The 24,560-nt window shown below is 38.4% G+C and overlaps 2 protein-coding genes across 2 annotated transcripts in view; both read left to right on the top strand.

Annotated features, from left to right (window-relative positions):
• The first annotated feature begins 15 nt into the window (after positions 1-15).
• Positions 16-6,213, top strand: LOC146457663 (ATP synthase subunit beta, mitochondrial-like). Its single transcript, XM_085091762.1, has 11 exons — positions 16-178; positions 484-723; positions 1,727-1,901; positions 2,182-2,303; positions 2,502-2,686; positions 3,052-3,210; positions 3,334-3,456; positions 3,970-4,182; positions 4,614-4,781; positions 5,243-5,276; positions 6,015-6,213. The coding sequence occupies exons 1-11, from the start codon at positions 31-33 to the stop codon at positions 6,110-6,112; spliced, it is 1,665 nt and encodes a 554-aa protein (XP_084947888.1). The 5' UTR covers positions 16-30; the 3' UTR covers positions 6,113-6,213.
• A 2,484-nt stretch (positions 6,214-8,697) lies between these two features.
• Positions 8,698-24,560, top strand: part of LOC146457662 (uncharacterized) — a 49,092-nt gene continuing 33,229 nt past the window's right edge. The window contains exons 1-12 of the mRNA XM_085091646.1: positions 8,698-9,086; positions 10,543-10,716; positions 14,807-14,904; positions 15,003-15,059; positions 15,478-15,567; positions 16,402-16,497; positions 16,879-16,974; positions 17,598-17,690; positions 17,981-18,076; positions 18,986-19,159; positions 19,751-19,792; positions 20,296-20,522. Coding sequence (XP_084947772.1) covers positions 8,971-9,086; positions 10,543-10,716; positions 14,807-14,904; positions 15,003-15,059; positions 15,478-15,567; positions 16,402-16,497; positions 16,879-16,974; positions 17,598-17,690; positions 17,981-18,076; positions 18,986-19,159; positions 19,751-19,792; positions 20,296-20,522 — 1,359 coding nt within the window. The 5' untranslated portion in view covers positions 8,698-8,970. The remainder of the gene's footprint in view (positions 9,087-10,542; positions 10,717-14,806; positions 14,905-15,002; positions 15,060-15,477; positions 15,568-16,401; positions 16,498-16,878; positions 16,975-17,597; positions 17,691-17,980; positions 18,077-18,985; positions 19,160-19,750; positions 19,793-20,295; positions 20,523-24,560) is intronic.

Here is a 24,560-nt window from a genome sequence, read left to right as displayed (position 1 = left end):
TCGTTCCTTCGGACATTTTCCGTAGATCACATGGTCACCGGCGCTGCACAACCATTCTTCTCCGCCATGTTGGTTCATGGTTTACGGCGTGCGGCAAGAACTGCCTTTAGACCTAACCTTGTAGCTCGTACATTAAGACAAACACAACCGAGAACACTTCCGATATGTTCACAACTATGTAAGTAGAAAAATTCCCGTTATTTATGTTTTAAGTTTTGCAGTTTGGGCTCTCGTAACAGGCGAAGAGCAGCCACGTCGTGACGTTGCCGACTCGACTTCATACACTAATACGTTTAGAAATTTGCTCTAAATTCATTTGAATTGGGATATTTTGGTTAAATGAAGATGATTATGTGTTTATTTTTTATATCTGAGGTGATTTGTTGTATTTTTTACACCTTACCTGTAAATGCAGTGATATTGTACTTTGCACCAGTCAACTGTGTTGGCCAAATCCGACCGTCTTCAATTTTCCTCCTCCAGATAATCGCCGTTATGTTTCAACCGACAAACCTGTCTCTGCCGCAGCCGCCGCTCAGGCAGCCGCCCCCAAAACAACGTCCTCACCTCCAGCAACAAAGCCGGGAGCAGTTGGTAAAATTATCGCTGTTATAGGTGCCGTTGTAGATGTTCAATTTGAGGAGGGTCTCCCTCCCATTTTGAATTCGCTCGAGGTGGAAGGTCGAACACCTAGACTCATTCTTGAAGTCGCTCAGCATTTAGGTAAGGATTGATTTCTCTGACTTAGTAAGGTTATTATCTTAGTCAGACATTAAAATTTCAATGGTCTGTGGAAGGGAAACACCCCATGCATAGAAACCCAGAAGGCTTCTTCTCCCCACATTTCCTGTATTTGAAGGCCCCTGAGATCCAAGGGGAGCAGCCATCTGCATCAAGACTGCCTGTTTCTGGCATGATTGCCCTTCCTCCTGCCATCTTAACTCTGCTTTTGTAGCGCCATTGTGGACAAACTTCTGCCACCCATTCCAGTAAGAAGCACCCTCGGTTATAAGCCCAACTATAAAAGAGAAGTATTTTAGTTTATTCCAGTTACAACCTCTCCCCCCTCCCCCTTTGCAGGTTTCAGGTTATAGGCCCATTTTTATGTAAACACCCCTTGATTACAGAATAGTGACGTTTAACAATCTCGTCAAATACCATTAGGGAATGTGTTTAGTGTTTGAAGAAGATGTGGAGTTTTTCCTTGAGATGGATGAATTAAACCTTGTGAAGGAGAACTGAGATCAAAGTCTGATTCTATTTTGTTATGTTATGGTTACAGTTACCGTTAAAATTATTGCTTCTAATTTGGTCTGGTAATGAAATAAAGTATGTTTTGTTATCAGCTTGTTTTGAATGATTTTCTATTCCACTTATAAGCCCCCACCCCCAGATATAAGCCTCTCTGAACATAAGCTTACCCAAAACCCCTTCCGAAATTGTGTAAGCCCAGGGCTTCTAACCAGGATTTTATGGTATACTCCTGGGTGAAGAGAGAAATATGAGGCTAGACTTAATTAAGTGTCTTGCTCAAGAACATATACAGTTATCATGGCTAGGATGTAAATGCTGTTATAATTATTGCTTGTATTACTCGCACTTTCTACACTTTGTATAACCCTTGATAACATTGAGTCCCAGAACACAGAAAATAGAGTCGATTGCAGCACTGGCATGTGTAACCGTTGGTCTTCTTATAACCTTGTTTGGTCATATATCTCATTAGGTGAGAACACAGTACGAACCATTGCTATGGATGGTACAGAAGGTCTTGTGAGAGGCCAAAAGTGCACGGACACCGGAGGTCCTATCACAATTCCTGTTGGCCCTGAAACATTAGGAAGAATTATCAACGTTATTGGAGAAACCATTGATGAGAGGGGGCCTATTGGCACAGACAAGTAAGTGATGACATTGTACATCCCACCTGTGTATAATATTTTTGGTTGTATTCCATGTAGCCAAAAAATTTGATTGTTTTGATTGTTGTCTGTGCTAGAACAAACATCTGAAAAATGTGAATCCACGCAGAGTTGTCAAAAAAAAGCAGCCACTACTGTTTTAACTATGGGTTTGTTATAATTGCACTTTCCATGACAGTACAACAGAATGGTAGGTTCCGACTAACATTCATTGTGTCTTCATAAACATTTTTTTTTTTGTTACATTTAACTCTTTCAGGCGATCTGCCATCCATGCTGAAGCTCCTGAATTTGTTGAAATGAGCACCGAACAGGAGATTCTAGTCACAGGAATCAAAGTTGTGGACCTTCTTGCACCATATGCAAAGGGAGGAAAGATTGGTATGTTTCATAAATTCATTGGCAGAACTGTCAATATTTCACAGAAAAAATATTTGACCTTGACTTCATGTCTGACACCAAAAGTAAATACCACCTCTTAATTTCCAACAAGGAGGGAGGAAAACAAATACCAATCAGTTGGCTGTTATTGTACTATACTTTCATGCTAATTCTTGGTGTTCATTCTTTGTAAACAAGGACTGTTTGGAGGTGCTGGTGTGGGCAAGACTGTGCTTATCATGGAGTTGATCAACAATGTAGCTAAAGCTCACGGTGGTTATTCGGTGTTTGCTGGTGTTGGAGAAAGAACACGTGAAGGAAATGACTTGTACCACGAAATGATTGTATCAGGGGTCATTAGCTTGAAAGACAAGAGTTCAAAGGTAATGCACAACTGCTCTGTGTCACCCCATGTCAAAAAGGAATACGGTATTCTTTTATATTGAACCTCTGGTTTCCGTCATAGAAAGATAGTTGCCTTTGTCATAATCCAAACTTTTTTTAAAGTTAAACTATTTTCCAGCTAAGTGCATGTTATGAGCTCCCAGCAATTTACCAAGGAACTCTTCTCACATGACTTTGACCACATATGGCCAAGTGAAAAATATTACTGAACATTATTTTTCAGAAAGTTAAATGTTGAGATGCTGCCAAAAGCTTGCTGAGTTTTAAAGAAATTGATTCCAGATCTTATATCCTTCATTTCTGGACATGCTTTTAAGGGTTTTGTTTGTTTTCACCATGTCAGGTGGCCTTAGTGTATGGTCAGATGAATGAGCCCCCAGGCGCCCGTGCTCGTGTAGCCTTGACTGGTCTGACTGTTGCCGAGTACTTCCGTGATGAAGAGGGACAAGATGTGTTACTTTTCATTGACAACATCTTCCGTTTTACTCAAGCTGGTTCTGAGGTGTGTTGATTAATTTTTTTCTTTTCGGAGAGTTCATCGGAGTCTTTTAGTGTCTTAAGTACTCAGACAAAGTTGTTAATGTTTTGAAACAAGTCCTAGAATTTGTGTTTTGAATGTTTTTAGGTGTCTGCATTGCTGGGACGTATTCCATCTGCTGTGGGTTACCAGCCTACTCTAGCCACTGATATGGGTACCATGCAGGAAAGGATTACCACAACAAGAAAGGGATCTATCACATCAGTACAGGTGATTGATATTTAACAATAATGCCACAAGCACGTGTTGGATATGAGATTATAGTCCTTACAGTTGTCTATAATCATCCCATATGCAACAAGTGGGATAACTGTTTCATTAAAACAACCAAGAAATTAATATTATTTTCTAGATCTCATTGATTTCAGTTTTTTAGAATGGCCAGAACACAATTTAATAGCTGCTATTTGTCAAGCATGGTGTTATGGCCAACATTTCATGGCTACACATCAAAACTCTGGAATTATATCATCCAATGGCCCAGTTTTTAATAAACATTTTTTTGCTGGGTTATTATGAGGGGTTTCCAAAAACAATACATTTCTAACTGGTGATCTCTTGATTTGTAATTATCCCAGGACGAAGCTAATTACCTGAACAAACAAACAATAATAAATAAAATTTATCATGGGATGAAAGCATCTTGGCTTTCATGTAGACATGACCTTGCTTGAAACTTAAAATAATGCATTTTGCTAAAATGCGACTATTGTATTGTAAAAGGCTATCTACGTGCCAGCTGATGACTTGACGGATCCTGCTCCTGCCACCACCTTTGCTCACTTGGACGCCACTACTGTGTTGTCCCGTGGCATTGCTGAGTTAGGAATCTACCCAGCTGTAGACCCTCTGGATTCTACATCTCGTATTATGGACCCTAACGTTGTTGGGCAAGAACACTACGAGATAGCCAGAGGTGTTCAGAAGATCTTGCAGGTAACAAGTTTCCTCAGTTATAAATATAATAATAATTTATTGATGGTCATCTCCTGGCCATGGAAGGAGATGTCAAAAGATGTAGCTATTTCCTGGTGCACAATTCTCCTCATCATGGTGCATTTTAAAATCATGCAAAATAATGTTTGCCAAAAGAAAAAAAACCTGAATTTATAGAACTATTTCTTCACTATTTCAAAAGACAAGAGTCTTATACTTGGCCTATTTGCTAATTTTTAAGTGCTCTTTCCAGTAGTGTGTTAGTGGTTTTCCTTACTATGTCTATATCCAAATTTTTAAGTTACTGTGGTAATGGTCTATTGCACTGTCATCTCTGACACATTTTTGCCCACAAATGTTAAGATTTTCTTTTCCTTTTGTATTTGCAGTAGATGTAAATGGACCACACTAACTATTTTGAATATTTTTAGGACCACAAATCTCTTCAAGATATCATTGCTATCCTGGGTATGGATGAGTTGTCTGAAGATGACAAACTGACGGTCGCTCGTGCACGTAAGATCCAGAGATTCCTGTCACAGCCGTTCCAAGTCGCTGAAGTGTTCACGGGTCATGATGGAAAGCTTGTTCCCCTGAAGGTAATATTTTGAGTTAGTTCTAGTGAAAGGCATCAGTTAGAATTCGTAAACAATCGTCAATAATAAATTGTGCCAACCAGTCGATTACCAATCACAATAGTATAAATCTGGTGATGTAGATACTCTGCTATTTTTTGTTTGTTCGTTTGTTGTTGTTGTTTTTGCTTTTTTCGCATTAAAATTGAAGTGGCTTTATTTCACACATACAAGACAAAGTGGCTTGGTTAATTAAATCCAGACTATTCCCATAATTTTTTCCTCGCTCTACATGTGAGTTAAAATTTATGTGGATAATATTTGCTTTTCTAAGTGCCCGAAGGAAAAACAAAGTGTGCCACAAATTTTAGTATTTTTATTTTCTTCATTAAGTACAGAGTATTCATTTTTCCATAACATTCAGTTACAAGTACACAGCATCAATATGAGTTGCTGATCACTTATTATAACTCACTTTTCAACAGGACACCATCTCAGGGTTCAAGAAAATCCTTCATGGTAGGTGTAAATACCGACATTGATTAATGTAATGTTCCTTTGTAATGCCAGTACGTTTTTTTATGCTATTACAGTGTTTCTGTTCAGTGGAAGGAATTTTTCTTTGTATGGAAGATATAAGTTTCCAACACTGTGATTTTTTTTAAATACATGCATGTAGTAGAACAGATTCTATGTTGGAAAAAATTTTGTAAACTGTGACCTGCAGTTATGTGTGCACGTTACAGATTTTTGGGCAGTTAAACCTAACATTTTGCTACCATAAAGAGATTCCAATCTCTGTACGGTGGCGAAATTACTTTATCAATTCGCAAATACAGTGCATTCCTTTCCACTCCCACCGACGCAGCACCACAGTTTCTTTAGAAACTTACCCCATTGTCAATAATTATTATTTTCAACACAAGTTTTTCTCGGAGCTGCAATTTTGAGGATTGCCCTTCATTATTTTGAATCATAAGGCACTTTCCACTTTTCATAACTTTTTAATGACAAGTTTTATGCTAGGCGTTTGAATTTCTTCAAAGTAGGTTGTACCATTTTTCGGAGTGGTTATTTTTCAAGATTTTGCAGCCGCCATCCCTTCAAAATGACGCATTTGATTTACAGACTGGCCGGCCATTTCTTGCAAATGGAAAGCACTCATGTAACTTGTAATGATTATCGGTTTGTCATTTGGAGTACACTTCATGCAATGTTTACATAATGTATACTAACAAGTAATTTGATTCCTTCTAGGTGAATATGATCATTTACCTGAAGTCGCTTTCTACATGGTAGGAGACATCAGTGAGGCAGTTAGCAAGGCAGAGAGATTGGCCGAAGAAGTGCAGTAAACAGCTTCCTTCAGACTTGTAAATGTGTTGAGTGCTCATGCACTTGTTGTATGCTGTTTTTTACATCATTGAGACTTGAATAAATTTAATTTTGAGACCTGTTTGGTGACTGTTGGTGTGGTGTCTTTTTTTGTTGTTGGAGACTTGACTTAGAATGAATGTACTGTAGTGTCTGTCTACTTGGTAAGACAGTAGAACCCCGGTAACTCGAACTCTGAAAGGAGACGAAAAACTGTTCGAGTTAGCGGGGGTTCGAGTTATCGGAGTAGATCGAAAATTCGACTTTTCATGTAAATAATTTATAGTTTATTGATTATCAGCACTTCAGTATACACCCCAGGGCAAATTAAACTTACTCTCATCAGAAACTGTAAGTCCCATGTAAGCTGAGGCTTTCGTGTCACAAAAAAAAATTTTCATAGGCGTACCAAGGTCCAATGGATTCATGTTTTCATTCACTGTAGCACTGTTTTTTGTATTCTACGTGACAGCGTAACAGGCAGTGCATGCGGTTTGACTAAAAAGATCGGAAATGACTGTCAAATGCGTGCATCTGTTGCACTGATTAAAATGAAATTGCTTTAGAAATGTCAATTCCAGTGTTTTTTACCGATAAAATGACAGGAAGAGCTAATGGGATGGCATCAGTGGTGAGTTGCAAGAACCAGAATTCGAGTTTTCGGGGTAAATTTCTATCAAGAGAAAAAAATATTAGTTGGCGAGGAATTCGAGTTATCCGAGTAAAAGTGACTGAAAAGAGGGGTAAAAATCCAAGGGAAACGGGACTTTGTTCGAGTTAGCGGGGAGTTCGAGGCATCCGAGTTCGAGTTACCGGGGTTCTACTGTATTTACCTTATTTTTCATCAACTTTCTTGATGAAGTTTGAAGGCAGGTGAGGATTGTTAGCTACATACTCCCCTGAACCTTGATCATTTCGTGTAAACCCTGCTATCAGAGAACAAACTCTATCTTGTTTCCAGACTTTTCTCATCAAAGTACTGGAGAGAAGTTATAAAAAGATCGTTAAAATTCACTTTGGGTGATGACATCCTTAATTCTCATGTCCTCAGGGGTTGAATAAGCATTGACATTAGAAGAAATTTGATGCTGATCACTCTTTCGCGCGAAGGGTTGACAGATTTCGTCTTCCCAGTCTTACCCACACTATTTACCATGCTTGTCACGCACTGTTTTGAAAGCTTTGCCTTCCGGCGATCGTTTTTTACCTTCCCTACCCTGTTAGCAGAGGTTTCTTTCTGGCAAGTCTAATAGCGCGTACGAAGTGTGAAAGAAACCGTGCTAGCAGAGTAGAGGGTAATACGACTCCCCTAAAAACGACAGCCTTTCTGCAAGGAACTTGCTAATGATGTGATCTCGTTAGCCCCCTAGCCACTTCAGATTGAAGTGCATTTGCCTCCGCATGCCACCCACTAAAACGTGCTTTGGTAGAATTCTGTTCTTGAAAAACGAGTTCATCTCTGGGTCGATGCCTGAAAAAACAAAGTTGGAAGTGTTTCATTGACGTAAGATTTTGATGCGTTTGTCTAATCAATTTTGTCATGATGTAGAACTTCGTCGGTGTTGTGACGACCTTTTATCGTCATTAAGAGGACGGAATGATGAATAAATGTCGTAAATCTATTAAATGGAAGCAAAACTTTGTTACAGAATGCTGGAGTTTGAGAGAGCCAGTTATAAGTGACTGAATACCGGGAAGTCTTGCGAAGCCTTTGTTTCCTGTGACGAAAGATGACATTTGAAGTGGCGCGTTTTCATCATCTGAGATCTTGTTCGAGAGGTTTGCATCAACCCTTACCGCACTATCAAAACACTTACATGACACTTGAGAAATTACGGCCCTATTTCCTTCGATCTCTTAGGCCCGCTTGCTCATCTGCACCTGAGATAAAAAACAGTTCATTCTAGATAGCTAGGCGTATCTTCTTGGTGATTTGCTCAGCTAATAATGATAATAATAATTTTTAACTGACTTACAGTGAGCGTGTTACATTGAATATGCTCACACGCGCATGGCGAGAGAAAAATTACAGTAAAATATAGTTGAGCATCGTTACAACATGTAAATATAAATAAATAATTATAAATGTTCCATGAACTTCACATATAAATATATATATATACAAATTATGTCTAGCTATTGCAATAATAACAAAAAGAAAGATGCCGTGTTAGATACAATAAAGGAACAAAAGCCATTGGCCTATATAAGCAGAGTTCAACCGCATGATTATTCGTGGTCAGTGCACTTGGCATATTGACCAAACTGGAAATGTACGTGAAAGCACTTGTAAGGAATGTTGTAAGTTGATCAGGTCTAAATGCTCCTTGGAAACAACGCTAAAATTGAAGACTGAATGATTTTGAGACCAGGAGGCCAAAATTGCAATCACCAGACTTAATTCCAGTTTCATCGATACGACAGAAATAGAGTCGGTGTGCACGAATTTGCTTTGAACTTGGCCGGCCCGTCGGCCTAAAAACCACTGCAATGTTAAGCTTATAAAAGATTTGACGTCTTTAATATAGTACTACACTTATTTTTAAGTGGGACTAAAACCAAGTCTTTTATAAAGACTCTGGGCCAATCAGGAGCAGAATAGAGGGATAAACAACAATTCTGTCCGGCTGCCAATGAGAAGCTGGATGAACTGGCTGTATAAAAAATCTCACTTGAAAACCCGAGAGAAATTTCGAAGAGCTACTCCTTCGCTAACAGAGCACATTTTCCTATGCTGATCTGGATTGGACAGTTACCAGTGGAGAATTAGAGGTTTTGATTGCCCACGAATCGTTTCAACACCTGTGCTGGGTTACAGTTCCGTTTCACACCCAATTTGATGGTTATGAAGGTCCTATCTGTTCTCAGTCCAGCCGCGTGCAGTGCATTCCTGTTGCTGTTTCTTGTCCACGCAGGTTACGGACAAACGGTTTCACAAGAACAAGTCCTGAGTTTGTAAGTTTGACAAAGTTTAATTATTGTATTATTATTATTACTATAACCGAAGACTTGTAGAGTTGCCGCGGAAAGGTATGTGTCTTGAATTGTCTTGGCTATTTGCGAGACAAGCCCTTTATATAATCAATAAATTGTTGTTGTTGTTCTTCTTCTTCCCTTTGAAATTGTCTTCCGCTCCTTTTGAACAGTAAAAGCCTGATCGCGCGTTTTCTTGCGAAATGTACACCAATAGATCAGAACTCTCGACAAATTAACTTTTAATTTCGATCAGCATCTAAGTTCTCTTAAAGTGGCAATATATGTTACGTAATCAATCACGACAAAACTGCATGAAAAATCAGGCACATATCAACTTTGTTAATAACTGCTTGCAAGCGCCTGTTGATGCTTTGCGAGTTCACTTGGCCAGATTTTACTGTAAGCTTTCTTTAACTATTCTGGTCACGTCCAGAACTAAGATGCTCTTCCAAGTAATTTAACTGACTCCGAAAACATTTAGAGTTCTATGGGCGATCGGCGAACGCCGGGTACGCCCCACACAGGCTAACCATTCTGCTAACAAGGCAACCAATACATTTGTTGAAAAGTTTATTGTGGGTCCCTACCTATTATAGCTTTGATTGATGAAACGTATATTGTTTATGATCTAGAAACAGCTCAATTCCTTCTTATGACAGTGAAAAACACGTAACGTTTCATTGAAAGTTATTTTTCCCATCAGATCCACGCCGGTTTAACTGGTAAAAAAAATGACGAATTTCGAAGCGCTTGAACGATCGTGCGGGATGAAAGATAAAAGGATTTATGGCTAAACTTAGAAAAGAAAACAATCAGCTCATTAGACGAAACGGATGCTAAAAAAAATCGATCTTCAGGTTAACAAGATTAACGCGTGCCTAACGTGCAAATATTTATATATAGACGGGAAGTATTTACGAAATACTTATCCTCTTGATGTATGTTATTTTATTACAGAAAAGGTTTATTTAAAAAAATTTAGCTTCACGAATCGTGCAGATCAATAAAATGTCACGAGGAAAACGCCCTGTACCGGGGTATGAAGCTCTTAGGATAAAACACCGGCGAAACTCGTTCTAAAGTGGCCTGAAAATTTTTTGCGATTACTGAAAACGTTCGTCATATTTTGAGATAGGTACAAAAAAATGATTGAGGAGAGTCCAGTTTTCCATTGCAAACCATTAAGTTGTATTGTAGTTACTAACACTGAATGCAGGAGACATTATCACCCGGCACTTTCGTTGTGACAGGCGAGTAACAACTTCGCATATTACGAGTTTCTGCGGTTTCATTTTTACGGATTTAATTTTCGCTAACCCTTAATTAATACGATGAGGTGTGAATATAAGGAAGTAAATCCACATGAAATTAAAAGGATTAATTAGCGCAGTGTGCGCAGTGATGCAAAGTGACTCGTCTTCGTTCGCTTCCTCAGCTTGGATGATTTGGAAAGACTTGCAGAATCTAAGCCCAGTCAAGGCAACAAGGGACACTGGTGTAAATTCTACGAACCTCATGTGATACGCATATCACAGCGCTACAAGCGAAGAACAGTAAAGAGTGAGCGAGTGCCGTGCCCGAAAGACGAAGGACGATGCAGTAAATCCAGGTAAGAGATTGCTGCTTTTTATCTTGTTATAGGATTTTAGGAGAAAATCCTAAACTCACTGGCAGACACACGAGGTGCAAGATTAAACGCAATATTGCATCCCTATGGATTGCACCTTGTTTACATACCGACTCTGCTCGACAATTCTACCCTGCATCATTTCCAACTGGGTGCTGAAAATACTGTGGTTTGCTTCCGTTTTTCCAAACAAATCAGCTTATCTGCTTTAACTTAATCCAGGAAAGAGATTACAGCTCAGAATGTCCTCGATGTTTGATGTTCTCTTTGAGAGTTTGACCCGCCGGCGAGATGCTTCAGTGGTTTAAAGTACCACAACTTTAAGCCCCTTCCTCGAATAATGCCTGCTGGATTCTTACTACATTTAAGGGTTTTGTTCCAGCTTGCTCCTTCGTTTTCTTGTTATAAAGAGCAACAGTCTGTAAAATTCGAACTATATTTGAAAGTAGCGGCCACTGCATATCACCGATTTCGAGTTCGCTCATATTTGGCATGTAAATTTCTTTATCGGTCCTAACCACAAAATAGATGTTTTGAGCGTTCAATTTATTTTTACTTTGCAAAATACCTAGAAGGTCGGTTTCAAGTGGGCTTTCCAGTCTTTGACATTTTTTTATTTATACTCTCCACACTTACTGTTACATAAGCGCAAAATACAAAAGTTGGAGGTATTAAATAAACATAGACCAACACGCAGCTCAAAAATACAATTCAAATAGGGGAGAGGAGAGTAGAGGGGCACCTCTAGTAAAACTAATACTGTGCCCCTTTAAAGGAAGTAAATTGATAAGAAAAGTAACTAAGTAAAATAGAAAAAAATAAGAAAGATATAGCAGAAGGAAAACAAAAAACAAAGAGAAACGAAAATAATTGGAATAAAGTATTATTAATGATGAGCAAGGAATGTATCATCAGTATTGAGCAAGGTAATATTTATAGAGTGCTTTTCTAAACATTCTTTTAGTAGGTTTGTCCTTAACTGTCTCAGGAATGTTATTCCAAGAAAAATTTCTTATTACGGTTTGACAAAATCTCCTTAGATTTGTTCTGAAAAAAGGCATGAAAAGTTGATTGGAAGATGCACTGCGGGTATTATAATTATGTAGTTCAGATACTAGTGGAATAGGTAAAGTCAAATCAAAGGCGTTCCTGTAAATTCAACTCTCCGCCTGTTAACTGGGCAACTCGGTAAATTTTTATACTGTTATAAAGGGGTACCCTTCCTTTGTGTTTTTGTATAAGTCAATCCAATAAATGCGTAGCTTGTTCGACGATCGGCTAACAGATTTGATGGTAGATTTTTCGCATTTTAAAAGGCCTCACATCTACTAGAAAAAAATAGGAAAAGACTGATATATCCAATGTAATCTCGTTTAAGAAATAGCCATTTATCCAAAACAAATATTATTTATTGGGTTAGTGATTGCTTTAATTAATAAAAATGGGGCAAGGTAACAGAGCCGAAAGCTTACTTGGTCTTGGCCATTTGGTCCCTTTATTTCATGGCTGTTCTTGCAATTTGTAGTCAATTAATTTTGAGGCTTTCAAAATGAAAAAAAATGTACCCTGAAACCTCTTAGCTGATAGCCGCACAAACTACGCATTTCTTGGATTGACTTATACAAATACACTAAAGGAAGGATAGCTCTTTAAATCTGTATAAAAGATAACCGAGTGCACAAGAACTCCTATGATTCGGCAAAATGGCGGACTGGCAAGGCCACTCGAAACCGGCCTTCTCGGTATTTTGCAAAGTAAAAATAATTAAAGCTTAAAAACATCCATTTCGTAGTTAGGAGCCAAAGACGTTTACATGTCAAATATTTGCGAAATCGGTGAGATGCGGTGGCCGGGGAAAGTTTGAATATCTTACAGATTTAATGTTGGGCCAAACATGCCCTCTTTATTACCTGACCTTGACTCTTTTCTATGTCACATTTTTCACGTATGTGAAAAATGTGACGAAGGGCTGGCGTTCTACATCGACTCCTGATAGGAGCACTTGGATTTCCTTTTTCCGAGTATGCCTGTGTCATTCACTAAACAATACATCATTCTTATTCATTCACCAGGTTTAAAATACTCCATCACATTTATTTCCATTGCGCGTATGCCACACATTGACATTTCTATCCAAGCAGAATACAGGATGTTTGTCTTAATGGGCTTAGCTGCCACAAGTCTCCTGTACTGGCTGTAGCTCAGTGGTAGAGCATCCGACCTAGTAATCGGAAAGTCATAGGTTCTACTCTGAATAATACATCATTCTCAATATATTCAGACTTGGTAGAATTGTTAGAGAATTTACAACGATTTTTCTCAAAAGGGCCAAAATGTAAACAAGCTGATTCCAGGAAATGAAGAAAAAAAATCGAGATTATAAAAAAGAATGATTGTGACCTTGGACAAATTATTCAGTAAGTGACACAGGCAAACTCGGGAAAAGGAAATCCGGGTGCTCCTATCAAGAGTCGAACCTAAGATCTTCCGATTACTAGTTCGGATGTTCTACCACTGAGCTACAGGAGACTCGTTGCAGCTAAGCCCATTTAACTAGGCTCATGGGATAAACATCCTGCATTCTGCTAGGATTTAAATGTCAATGTGTGGCATGTGCGCAATGGAATAAATGTGATGGAATATTTTAAGCCTGGTGATGTCATGGTTCAAAAGCTAAGAATTATGCCACGCCAGCTACGAAAACCCACTAAAAACAAAAAAATATATGTGGAAACGTATTCCTCATCTAATGCAGGGGCAATAGACCCCGAGGAAAGGGTACAAAAAAAGATGATGACAAAATTACACTAGAAAACCTATCTAAAACAAAAATTAAGCGAAAAAATAGCAAACAAGAATCTCCCTAAATTTGAATGAAATTTGAAGTGGTTTTAAGAAGGGATAGAAGAAAGAAAATGATTTTTGGAACGCTAACAGACAGTTGATACCCACGCAAGAGCACCCCAGGTTGCTAGTGGACTAACTTGGTATCCGTCTATTAATTATTAACCACAAATTCTTATTTTATAACTTCACTAATTCTTCAATATTTCTTATTTTTGTTAATTTAACCAATCCTTCTAGAAAAACTATCTCCTCCCAAATATACCCAAAAATCACCCCAAAATTCACAAAACACCCCACAACATAGATTTACGGGATGAACATAGAGGTTTTGGATCACTTGAAACGTGAACGAGATATTTCCATTAAGGTGGGGCTCTACCTGAATTTGAGTGAAATTTGAAGAGTTTTAAGAATGGATAGAAGAAAGAAAATGATTTTTGGAACACTAACAGACAGTCGACAACCACGCAAGAGCACCCCAGGTTGCTAGTGGACTAACTTGGTATCCGTCTATTAATTATTAACTACAAATTCTAATTTTAAAACTTCACTAAATCTTCAACATTCCTTATTTCTTTTAATTTTACCAATCCTTCAAGAAAAATTATTTCCTTCCAAATATACCTAAAAATCAACCAAAAATTCATAAAACACCCCAAATCATTAATTTGTGCTATGAATGGAGGGTTTTTGTATTGCTTGAAATGCAAACAAGATATTTTCATTTGACCGATTTTAAGCGGCGTGAAAATGGCTTTTAGGTGAACCCCCACCTTAAAACCATGTAAAGTGCGGTAAAATGGCGTTTACGTTAAGTCCCCCCTTAAGACGAACATTTTCAAGAATTCCTTGATGTAATCGACATCAACCTAAAAGATGTTAAGAAATCCACGAATTCAACACTTCTGCCAGAGTTGCAAATGAACACAGTAATTGTATCGACCTGTCACCTTCATTCCCTCATTTATGACCTGCACTTTCAGCCAACCTCGTTCCCAGGGTCATTAAGCTTGCATGAGAACGAGGTTGAACCGAAGTACGTGATAGATAGATAGCCTTTATTTTAAAACGATGAGTATTAAAGCTACATGAGCTTGTGGGGTCGTTTGTAATTAACTAATTACAAGTAAACTAAAGAAGCTAAAAACTAGGGGTATATACAGACAAAATGTTTGAACTATGTTTGAACGTGAAATCCTCTTGAAGTATTTTCGTTTTCATGCAGAGTCGTGATAGAGCCTGTAGTCCGGGAGGTGACTAAAACAGTCCTGAGAGGGGTACAGAGATGCTGCAAAGGATGGAAAGGAATGCGCTGTGATGAACGTATGTTTGTGTGATTCCCATGATCGATAATTGTTCCTTTGGTGTTCACAAACAAGAAGATAAGCGATTCATTTATTGCTTTTCCTCCTTTTTTACAGGCAAGGAAGAGAGCCCCTTTAACCAGAAGAGGCAGTTCGCGGACTCGAGTTCAGCCAGTAGGTTATTTTCTTGCCCGTGGGGTGGAGGGTAGGGTGGGATACAACAAGTGCCATGCGGGCCAATTAACAGCCGAGCCAACAGCTCTTTTAAAAAGCTTTAGAACTAGCAGAGCAATTTCCAATTCCACTCACCCAATCAGACAACCTCAAATTAAACCTGTTTTGGATTAAACTTAATTCACACGTAATTACCATCATATCCAGTACACGTCAACAAACTAAGGAAATTTCTACGGGAACTCTGAAATGTTGTTGGCGATGTTCAAAACTGACAGGTAAATTTCAAAACTCCGCTCAAATTTCGAAAAATACTGTCCACGCGTAATGTAGATTGACTATAATCTTATTTCTTTATTTCGTTTTCTTGTTTCAATTATTATGATTGAAGTTACCTCTCTTTTTTTTCCTTGTACAGAGGCATGCTCTCCATCTTGTCAAAACGGTTTGTGTTCAAATGGTCTATGTTTCTGTTCACCTGGTTACATGGGAAGGGCCTGTGAACGAGGTTGGTAACGTCACATTCAATCTTGCTGTTCTAACATTTTTTTGTTATTTACTAAGTCCGGTTTCTCTACCTTAAATCTTTTATTTTATATAATTAACTCTTATTTTATATAATTAACTCTAAACAGCTATTGGGGGCTCACTGACCTTTCGGGTCCTTTAGCCACTAGGATCTAATTACTCTCTTTGTTTGTTTTTTTTTTTTTATTAATCAACCTGTAATACATATAATACTTCTCCTGTAGTTAATCAAAGTGTGAGCCAATAAAGATTACTACCAGATTACTTCTGACTAGCAACCAGTAATTTTAAATCAACAGCGACACTAAGTTGTATGGATATAGAAGTAAATTCGTTCTAAATAACTAACAATTTGCCATCCTTCAATCAATCAATCAATCAATCAATCAATCAATCAATCAATCAATCAATCAATCAATCAATCAATCAATCAATCAATCAATCAATCAATCAATCAATCAATTAATCAGTCAGTCACTCAATCAATCAATAAATTTATCAGTCAATCAATCAATCAATCAATCAATCAATCAATCAATCAATTAATCAATCATTTGTTTACTGGCCCACGTGACGTCTATGAGCTAACTAAAGCTCGTTCAAAACACGTACGTAAATACGTACTTAGCATCGTACGGTTGCGTTTTGCACGTTTTAATTGTTATCAGCAGATTTGTTTGTTTGTCAGTTATGATTACTTTGGAATTAAGTTAACGATTGTCAGAATAAAACTGCTTTAAAAAACCACTATGTTATTTAATGAACCCTGTATTTAAAAAAAGTACTGAATCAAGCTCTGTTTCCTTATTAAAAGCGGTTTGTGTTCCGAACTGTCTTAATGGAGGGGTGTGTATAAAGCCAGATAAGTGCGCATGCCCGAGTGGATGGACTGGAGCGACATGCAGCAAAGGTGAGCCTTGGTTGTAGATGCTACTTGCTGTGCCGCCAATAGATTTAAAAATGAAAAATGTTGGTAGTGGTGTCGCTTAAACAAACTTTATATCTCTGAAGTTTGAAAGTTGATCAGTTATCATTGATATTGTGCAATAATGAAAATGCAACGCGATTGTTTTCATTCATCGGATCGTCTGTTAAATAAATGCATACTTTATGAGCCTGAAGAGTCACCTCTCATATTAATATTACTGTTTTTTTCAGTTGAGAATAGAGAACACGTACTACTTATTTTGCATATTTTTGGTCTATAACAGTAGAAAATGATGAGCAATATTAAAAGCCAGGGATTCCAAGTCAAATATTCCTTCTAATTAACCGATACTTTGTTATGTAGCACTATGCACAGGTCTCTGTCAAAATGGCGGCAGCTGTGTGGCGCCAAACAAATGCAACTGCAGGCCTGGTTACACTGGAGTCACGTGTGAAACAGGTCAGTAGAGAAGAAAGTCTAACCCTGGCTGTCATATAAGGCTACTTCAATTGTATCGACCAGCAATCGTTGATTGCTTGATTATCCTGAGACATGAGAGTCAAAAAAGTCACAAGATTTTCATTTGTTTTGTCACACAAAACTAAATATATATTACACACTACACATACAAAGTAGCCTTAGGTGACAGGGAAGCCTGGATATGAAGCCAGGGGCTTTTAAGGCCCAGGCTTCCCCTAACTCAAGATATGACACAAAGAGAGCGACAAGAGGCAAAATGTACAATTTGAGCTAATTACACTTACACACAAAACTGTATTCAGTATTTCACGAGTATAAAACTTGCATGGGGCAAGCACCCCTATGAGAGTCATACATGGAGCGGGACTCGAACCCTGGACTTCCGATACAAGTCCGACGGCCTAACACTTGGCCACGCCGCCACCGGAATTAATTGCCTATCCAAGCATTTATTTGCTTGCCACATATCTTCCTGTAGTTCAGTAGTTTAAGCAAACTGACTGGGCTGCAGTTGTCATTTTTCACTCTTTTAATCATGGTTAATGATTATTGATAAAAATTAGTTGAAATAATTTACAGTTGTTTTTCTCTTTCATTTGCAGACTTCTGTGATCCGTCTTGCATCAATGGTGGCACCTGTGTGGCTGGCAAATGCTCCTGCGCATCAGGTTGGAGTGGAAACCGCTGCCAAACACGTAAGGCAACCTGTGGAGAGTTTTTAACCAATATTGAACCGTTAAGCCTTTTTCTTAAGAATAACAACGTTCCAAACCTGAAAAAAATCTTAACTTGCGATTTGTTTGGTCAAATATCTGAAAAGAAACATCACCTCGAAAATATAGTGCCCCCCTTTCGCGCTCGCCATACCGTTTTCGGGTAAAGTCTGGATTTTGTATTATCATTTTTGTATGATTATTCTGATTATCCTCGCTAATAAACAATAAATGCAGTAATTATTCTCTATTTTACATTTTTTTTGTTCCAGCCCTTTGTCTCGCTGGATGCGCCAATCTTGGAAGCTGTATTGCCCCTGAAGTCTGCGTATGCGCCCCAGGATTCACTGGCTCGCAATGCCAGTTTGGTCAGTATGCCTAAACGTATTTAAACATGAAAGGTTAGACAAGTTAGACGGGAACATTTAGTTGTTTTGGTTCTTGCTTGTTCCGTCTAATGTGTAATGCGTTTTCACGGCGAACAGTGCCGAGGCGTATCGGACACCTTTAATTTGTTTGCCGTTTGTGTTTTCCTTGTATCTGCCCTTTTAATTAGTTAGAGGAATCCATAAATGCAAAATAATGACTGGTTTTTCTGTAAATGCTTGTACTTGAGAGCAAGATCCAGTTCATCCGCTTAACTGGGTAAAAAATAAAAAGATAGTCGTACTGCTGTCCTAAGCGGCCCACACTGTCGGATCTTAGCCCGGTTTCTGTAGAATGAAGTAACTAGGAGTATTGCTACTCTCCCTGAATGGGATGCTACTGTAGTCCATCGCAAGGTTACCCCAAAATCATATTTGCCGGTACCCATTTATACACCTGGGGCGGGTTGTTCGAAAGCCGATTAACGCTAATCTACGATTAAAAGTTAATCGAGGTTTCATCTCGCTCTTTTAAAGTGATTTCAAAGCCTAATTTCAAGCTAAAGGTAAAGAAAATTCTAAGTCAAAACTGAAGGCCAAAACTATTTGGAAGAATTTTTATTGATTAGTTATTAAACTCGAATCAAACTTCATGTTAATCCAGGATTAGCTTAATCGGGCTTCGAACAACTGGGCCCTGAGTGAAGAGAGACAATGTGGAGCAAAGTTTCTTGTCTAAGGAAACAACACAGTAAATGAGGAGAAAGTACGACGCGTTAACCATAACACCACGGCGCCTACACACCTTCTAACTAGCATACTAGTCACAATGGTTTGATTTCCGATAGGTCGGTAAATTATTACTTGAGTTTGTTTTTATCAGTTAATGAAGTTGGATTGGTTATATTGCAGGAATATCATTCTGTTCCGGATTGCCAAATGGCAACTATAAAGATCCTTACAACTGTTATGGATACATCTATTGTTCCAATGGTGCAATGCAAAAGATTGAATGCCCCGCTGGATTGAGGTTTAACTACACAATCAAACAATGTGATTGGCCAGCCAATGTACCATGTGATCAAGGTAGGACAACAGATGGACCCGTCAGGGAGGGGTTTCTGAAAGTTGGAGTTGTCGGTTTACAATAATTGTTATCAGTATAAAAAGGTGCTCTTACACCAAGCAATTTTCCTGCAACTTGCAACACAGCGCCTTTGCGAGACAAGTTGCTGGAAAATTAAAAGTGCGCGCGTAACATTCCTTGTTTACAACTTGTCTCGCAACCAAAAACAGCTTTGCGAGTTACAGTCCGGAAAAGTAGACTAGTCTTCTACTTTCCGTTAGATTGCGAGATGTGTTGCAATGTGTAACATTTCCATGCTTTGCAATGTAAAACTGACAAGAGCATTGCTCGTAAGTTGCAGGAAATCCTGTTAATTGCCTTGAGTAAGAGCACCTAAGAGAAGAACCCCTTATAATTTTGAGTTATAAGGGGAAGCTATCGGGGGGTGGGAGTTTATCGTACCTCCTGTTTCAATAAATAACTATAATTTAGTGTTAAATGAATTTTTTAAAATTTTGTTTCAGTTCATTTTATTGTCATTGATACTCGAACTCGACAGCACCATGTTTTAACTTCTCTGTTTAACTCTATAAAATTTGCTTTTGTTGAAGAAATCGTACCGGTTGACGCGCGGACAATTATGGCAACTGCTCGTAAGTATTTTATATTTCCCTAAAGCTTTGGTATTTAAACTCCCGAGTTAAAAGAGAAGAGACAAATACGAGGAAGTATCAGTGATTTTGAATCTTTCAATCAACAATTCTTCGTTTCTCTGCTGTGCGTTATGATTTTTCATCCAGATGAAAACACAAACGCTCTTAGCAGTTGTTTCATTAACAATTATTTTGATAGCTAATAAATACTTAAGGTTAAAATTTATTCTGAACTACCTTCTGAAATTAAGCCTGTCTTAAAGAAGCGACGAGCGGAGCAGAGCGAGACTGGGAAAGATTTGCGTGAGTTTGCAGCTTCAGCTGCGAGCTCCATTTGTGCTCATGTCTGGCGCTCCGCGTTTTCGAATCACCCCCTCCCTTGCAATTTACGCGCGCCAGTGCCTCATAGGTTGGAACAATTTGAGTTGTAAAGCCCTATTTCTTTACACTTTTATCACTTTATTCTTAATATTGTCGTACCTCTTTTTTTTTCTCGTTTGTAGTTCCAAGCGGTGCTATAAACGAGCCAGACATCTGTTTTATGTGGCGGTCACACATAAAAACCTTCGATGGCCGCTACATCTACTTCCCAGGCCCCTGTACGTACAAATTGATACACGATTGCCAAGACGACCTGTTCTCTGTTCACGTGTACTCTGATCCTCAGTGCAAGGACCTCAAAAACTGTCGCCGCGCGGTCAATTTGTACCTGGGAGGACTGGATATTAAGGTGAGTTCATATTTAATATTATAATGGTAAAATAACGAAAAAGTAAATTGCGGTACTAAGTAATGATAGGGATTTGTACTACGTAATGATAAGGAGTGGTTTTTTTTATTGTTTATATCTCGACTTTGCGTTCATGTATCACACAAAAGTTAGCGTAAAGCTCCGAATGTATTAAACGACCCTAGTTACTTTCTGATGTCATAGCCTGGTACCATCGTTACATTTCAGAGGGGAGGTTAATTTTGAGTGTAATGCGTAATATACTGGGCTGTTCCATCTGAATAAAATCGTGCAAACTCTCAGTCACAATGTTTACTAAAATGGAATTCGCGCGCTGTTTTTCCCGATAAAATTTAAAGAAACCATTATTTTCCTGGATAGTTTCTTCGCAGTATCAAAACTTCACCGAGCGCGGAGCTTAGAAGCTTCACGTGTCACATATTGCAATTTTGGATACGTAACCCAGTCTCTCGTGATGGTGCCCCATGGTATATAATGTCATAATTAATTTGGTTGAGATTTACTGACGTCTCATTAAAAGCATTAAACCTGAATCTACTATTCGTGATATGATTGCCCACCCGTACACTTTAAAAGATTCTTTAAAAGCTCCTAGTAGTATCATGATTCTTTTAATATTTGAAGCGAAGTTCTATCAAAAGCAAATTTATTAACATGGGATTTATCATTCATTCATTCATTCATTCATTCATTCATCCATCCATCCATCCATCCATCCTTAGATTCTTCGTGGTTACTTTTCGTAACCTATTTTCAAAGTTAGCCATATTTATTTTGCGATAAGTTTTTAAAACCAAAGTTAAAGGAATGGGTCCATATTAATGAGTTTTTTCGGCTGTAAAGAAAGCTTTAAATGACATCAAAATTGAGCGATGCAATATTTTGGCAAAGTCAAAAATGTTACGAAAAGGAACACTCTTCAGGTTTCTGAAGGGGAAAATGGTATAAATCCGAAAATAACGCGAAACACGCGGATATATTGCCTTAACTAAGGTGCACATTGGCCAGAAAACTTCCTGAAACGTTTTAATTTGTGTTAAAACCTCAAAGCTTTAAAATGGAGTGTAAGTATATGCTTTTCATCGTCGACTGAAGCTTGATCGAGTTTTCAAAAGTCCGTGTGTTTTGGTTTCAATTGGAAAAAGTGAATTATTTGTTGAAATACGCAATGGAAGGCACTCTAAGTTATAGGACATGGAGATTAAAAGCTTACAACATTGTATAAGGTGTTTGGAAATATGTTATCTTTTTAAAAAGAAATTTCACCTCTTTTTCGCTGGAAATTGATGTTCTCTGAAAACTCAATAGCCGTGAAAATTTTGCTTAATTTATTCCATCCATGGGAAGTGATTTTTTAGCCTCTTAAAACCATGGCTATCACAAATTTTTAATGATTCATATAGCCTGTCTTTCGGAGGTTGTGGTGTAAAAGTACTGACGCGATAAAGCCATTTAAAGCGGAGTTTTCAATTTTTCCCTGTGTGTACTCGAAATGCGCTAATGTTACGAAAAGGAACATTTGGAGGGTGTGTGATAAGGTACAATAAAAAATGTATAAGGTAGTTTGCAGATGACAATTTCTTTTCTTTCTTTTCTGCTTGCATAATGTTTAGTTAGTATGGGGAACATAAGCATTTTCACCACAACTTCGTATCTTTTTTTTAATTTGTGAAAACTGCAAGTTACAAAAAGGAACGTGCCGTAAGTTGGGTCTTCTACAGGGTAAGGGCTTCTAATACTAATCTTCATGTTGTCAAACAAAATATTACAAACGCTGTAAAAAAAAACGTTAATTGCCCCTCAGCCTACATATCTCAGTCAACATATACCCTTTTAACAACAAATGCTCTATACTAAAAGCAATTTTAACTAAATAACAGTAGAAGTTCGTAACCTGAAAATGGCTTTTCTTAATTTAATTAACAGTAACTGAACAATAATCTGGCAACAAAATGTTTTTTGCCCCTTAACAATTGTAAATGCTCATTCTAACTACAGTGGCTCAGTCTCTTTTTGAGTCCTTCAATGTTCAAATCTAAATGCACAGAACTACTCTGACGAATAATACGGCTGTGTTTAACTCATAACATGGTAGGTTTTTAGCTTTGCATACTGGTCTAGTGTGCTTATCGGTAATGACCTACTTTTTTCTTATCTTGAGCACGCGCAATCGTCCTGCGCTCTGTCCGAATCTTATCATAAGATTCGGACATAGCGCAGGAAGATTGCGCCTCAGCAGCTTGTGGATGATCCACAAGCTGCTGAGGCGTAAAACCAACAATCGCCTTTCTTGCTTCCTCATCCTCTTCTATCTTGGTCTTTACGTAATGCTGAGTGATTCTCTCATTGCTCACTATGAGATCCCTGAACAACCTCCAGTAAATCTCTGTCTGATCATCTGAGAAAATCATTCCTCCTTTACGGCTGACTACTGAAGAAAACTCTGCAGATTTCTCATCTGGGAAAAAGTTTTTCCTGCTGTGTCTCGGTTTCAGTCGGAAGAACTTGCTCACTTTCCTGTGACTCTGCTTCTTTTATGAAAGATCTCACTTTGTCAAATACTTTGCTCGCGTCGATTTTACTGAGGATTTTGTGCCCTTGAATAATGTCTTTCACCGTTTGTTCATTAATGGATTTCTCCTTGATGGCCGTCTCAAATGCTGATTTTACGGATTCATTCTCCTCATCTGTCCAGCGATGCTGACCACTTTCCAACTTCCCATCACTTTGATCTTCTCGGCCACTCATCTGTTGGGACACCACCCCATCTGGCAATTGTTCTTCCTCTTTATCAGCGTCTTTCTGGTCGGTTCAATACATGATGTTGCGCAATGCCTCAGATGTTTTGGCGGCAGTTTTCTCTTTTTGGCGGATAAGATAGAACTTTTCTGCGGTCTTCTGATTGTGTCCCATCAGGTCTGCTAGATCCTTCTTCAGGTGTCCATGTTCTTCATGAATAGCGGAGACTGCTGCCTTTCTAAACGACGCTGCATTCACCGTGACCAGCACCTTGCCTGTGGCTTTCTGCCAAAAAGAGTTCAGCTGCGCCGAAACCTCGTTCTTGCACCAAAATAAAGCTATTGAAATGTGCTATGAGATGCAATGAGATATTATTATGCGCGTTTGCCTTTTATTGAAAAATATTAGCATAAACTTTCGTTTCCGGTTTTCTTTACAAGTATACGATTCACGCTGCGCACTTGTACTTTTTACTGATTTCATCTCGAAACTGTGCAACTCTTATGTTGTTATTGCTGTAAATGTACTTTCATTAAATTTAAAACCTTATATATATATTGTAGTTTCAATATTCTATAAAAGACTGTTCATAAGAACTTCATTTTCAATTGAAAAATGGAAGCGAGTTTTTATCCTGTGGAACGCGTATGAAATTATGCGTCACTCATTAACGTGTCACCCGGCAAAACGGTTTGAAAAGTCGTATCTCTCGACATATTCAACGAATAAAAAAATAAAACCATGCTTTTAAACCTCATTTATTACATCGTCGAGCTTGGTTAAGTGTAGGAGATTGCCTTTGGGGGTTCTAGTATTCTTGCACATCTTGGTTTATAAACCAAAATACGCTCATCTATTCGAAGACTTGCAATGTTACTGAACACAAACAAAACTTACCCGGTAGCTTTCATGTCGGCCACAAGTGCCTCCCTATGATGCTGCATTGGCGCTTGCGTGTCGGTTTATCTTCTTTTCTTTTCGTTTCTTTTTTGTTAAACGTTTTTTCCCCTAGGTAATACCGAAAACGTGCTCGCAGAAGCTAACTGGGAAAAACATGACTGAAAAACTATAACTTTCCCGCGAAGCACCATTTTGCTTCCTGTGAACGTCAGGGGTTCTACTATGTTATTGGCTGGGGGCTCACAGTGTGAGCCCGGTGTTGACATAATTCTCCGAGAAGGCGTGACATGCTTCTAAATCTTTAGAAGGCGAAAACTCGCAATACGATTTCTGCAAGATGCCTCCTCTTCAAATGAATTAATAGGGTATGTAGAATTG

Source organism: Pavona decussata, unplaced genomic scaffold (genome assembly GCF_977016875.1).
Source record: "Pavona decussata unplaced genomic scaffold, jaPavDecu1.1 SCAFFOLD_238, whole genome shotgun sequence".
In the NCBI taxonomy this organism is placed as follows: Eukaryota; Metazoa; Cnidaria; class Anthozoa; order Scleractinia; family Agariciidae; genus Pavona; species Pavona decussata.
The sequence above is the reverse complement of the archived record's forward strand: the minus strand, read 5'-3'. Positions and strand labels throughout refer to the sequence as shown.

What these genes read in the sequence shown, in the direction of transcription:
- LOC146457663 (XM_085091762.1), top strand. Translation starts at nt 31, where the DNA reads ATGGTCACCGGCGCTGCACAACCATTCTTCTCCGCCATGTTGGTTCAT. An exon ending in TGAAGTCGCTCAGCATTTAG is followed by an intron (nt 724 to 1,726) that starts GTAAGGATTGAT and finishes ATATCTCATTAG; the next exon opens with GTGAGAACACAGTACGAACC. An exon ending in GTGTTCAGAAGATCTTGCAG is followed by an intron (nt 4,183 to 4,613) that starts GTAACAAGTTTC and finishes GAATATTTTTAG; the next exon opens with GACCACAAATCTCTTCAAGA.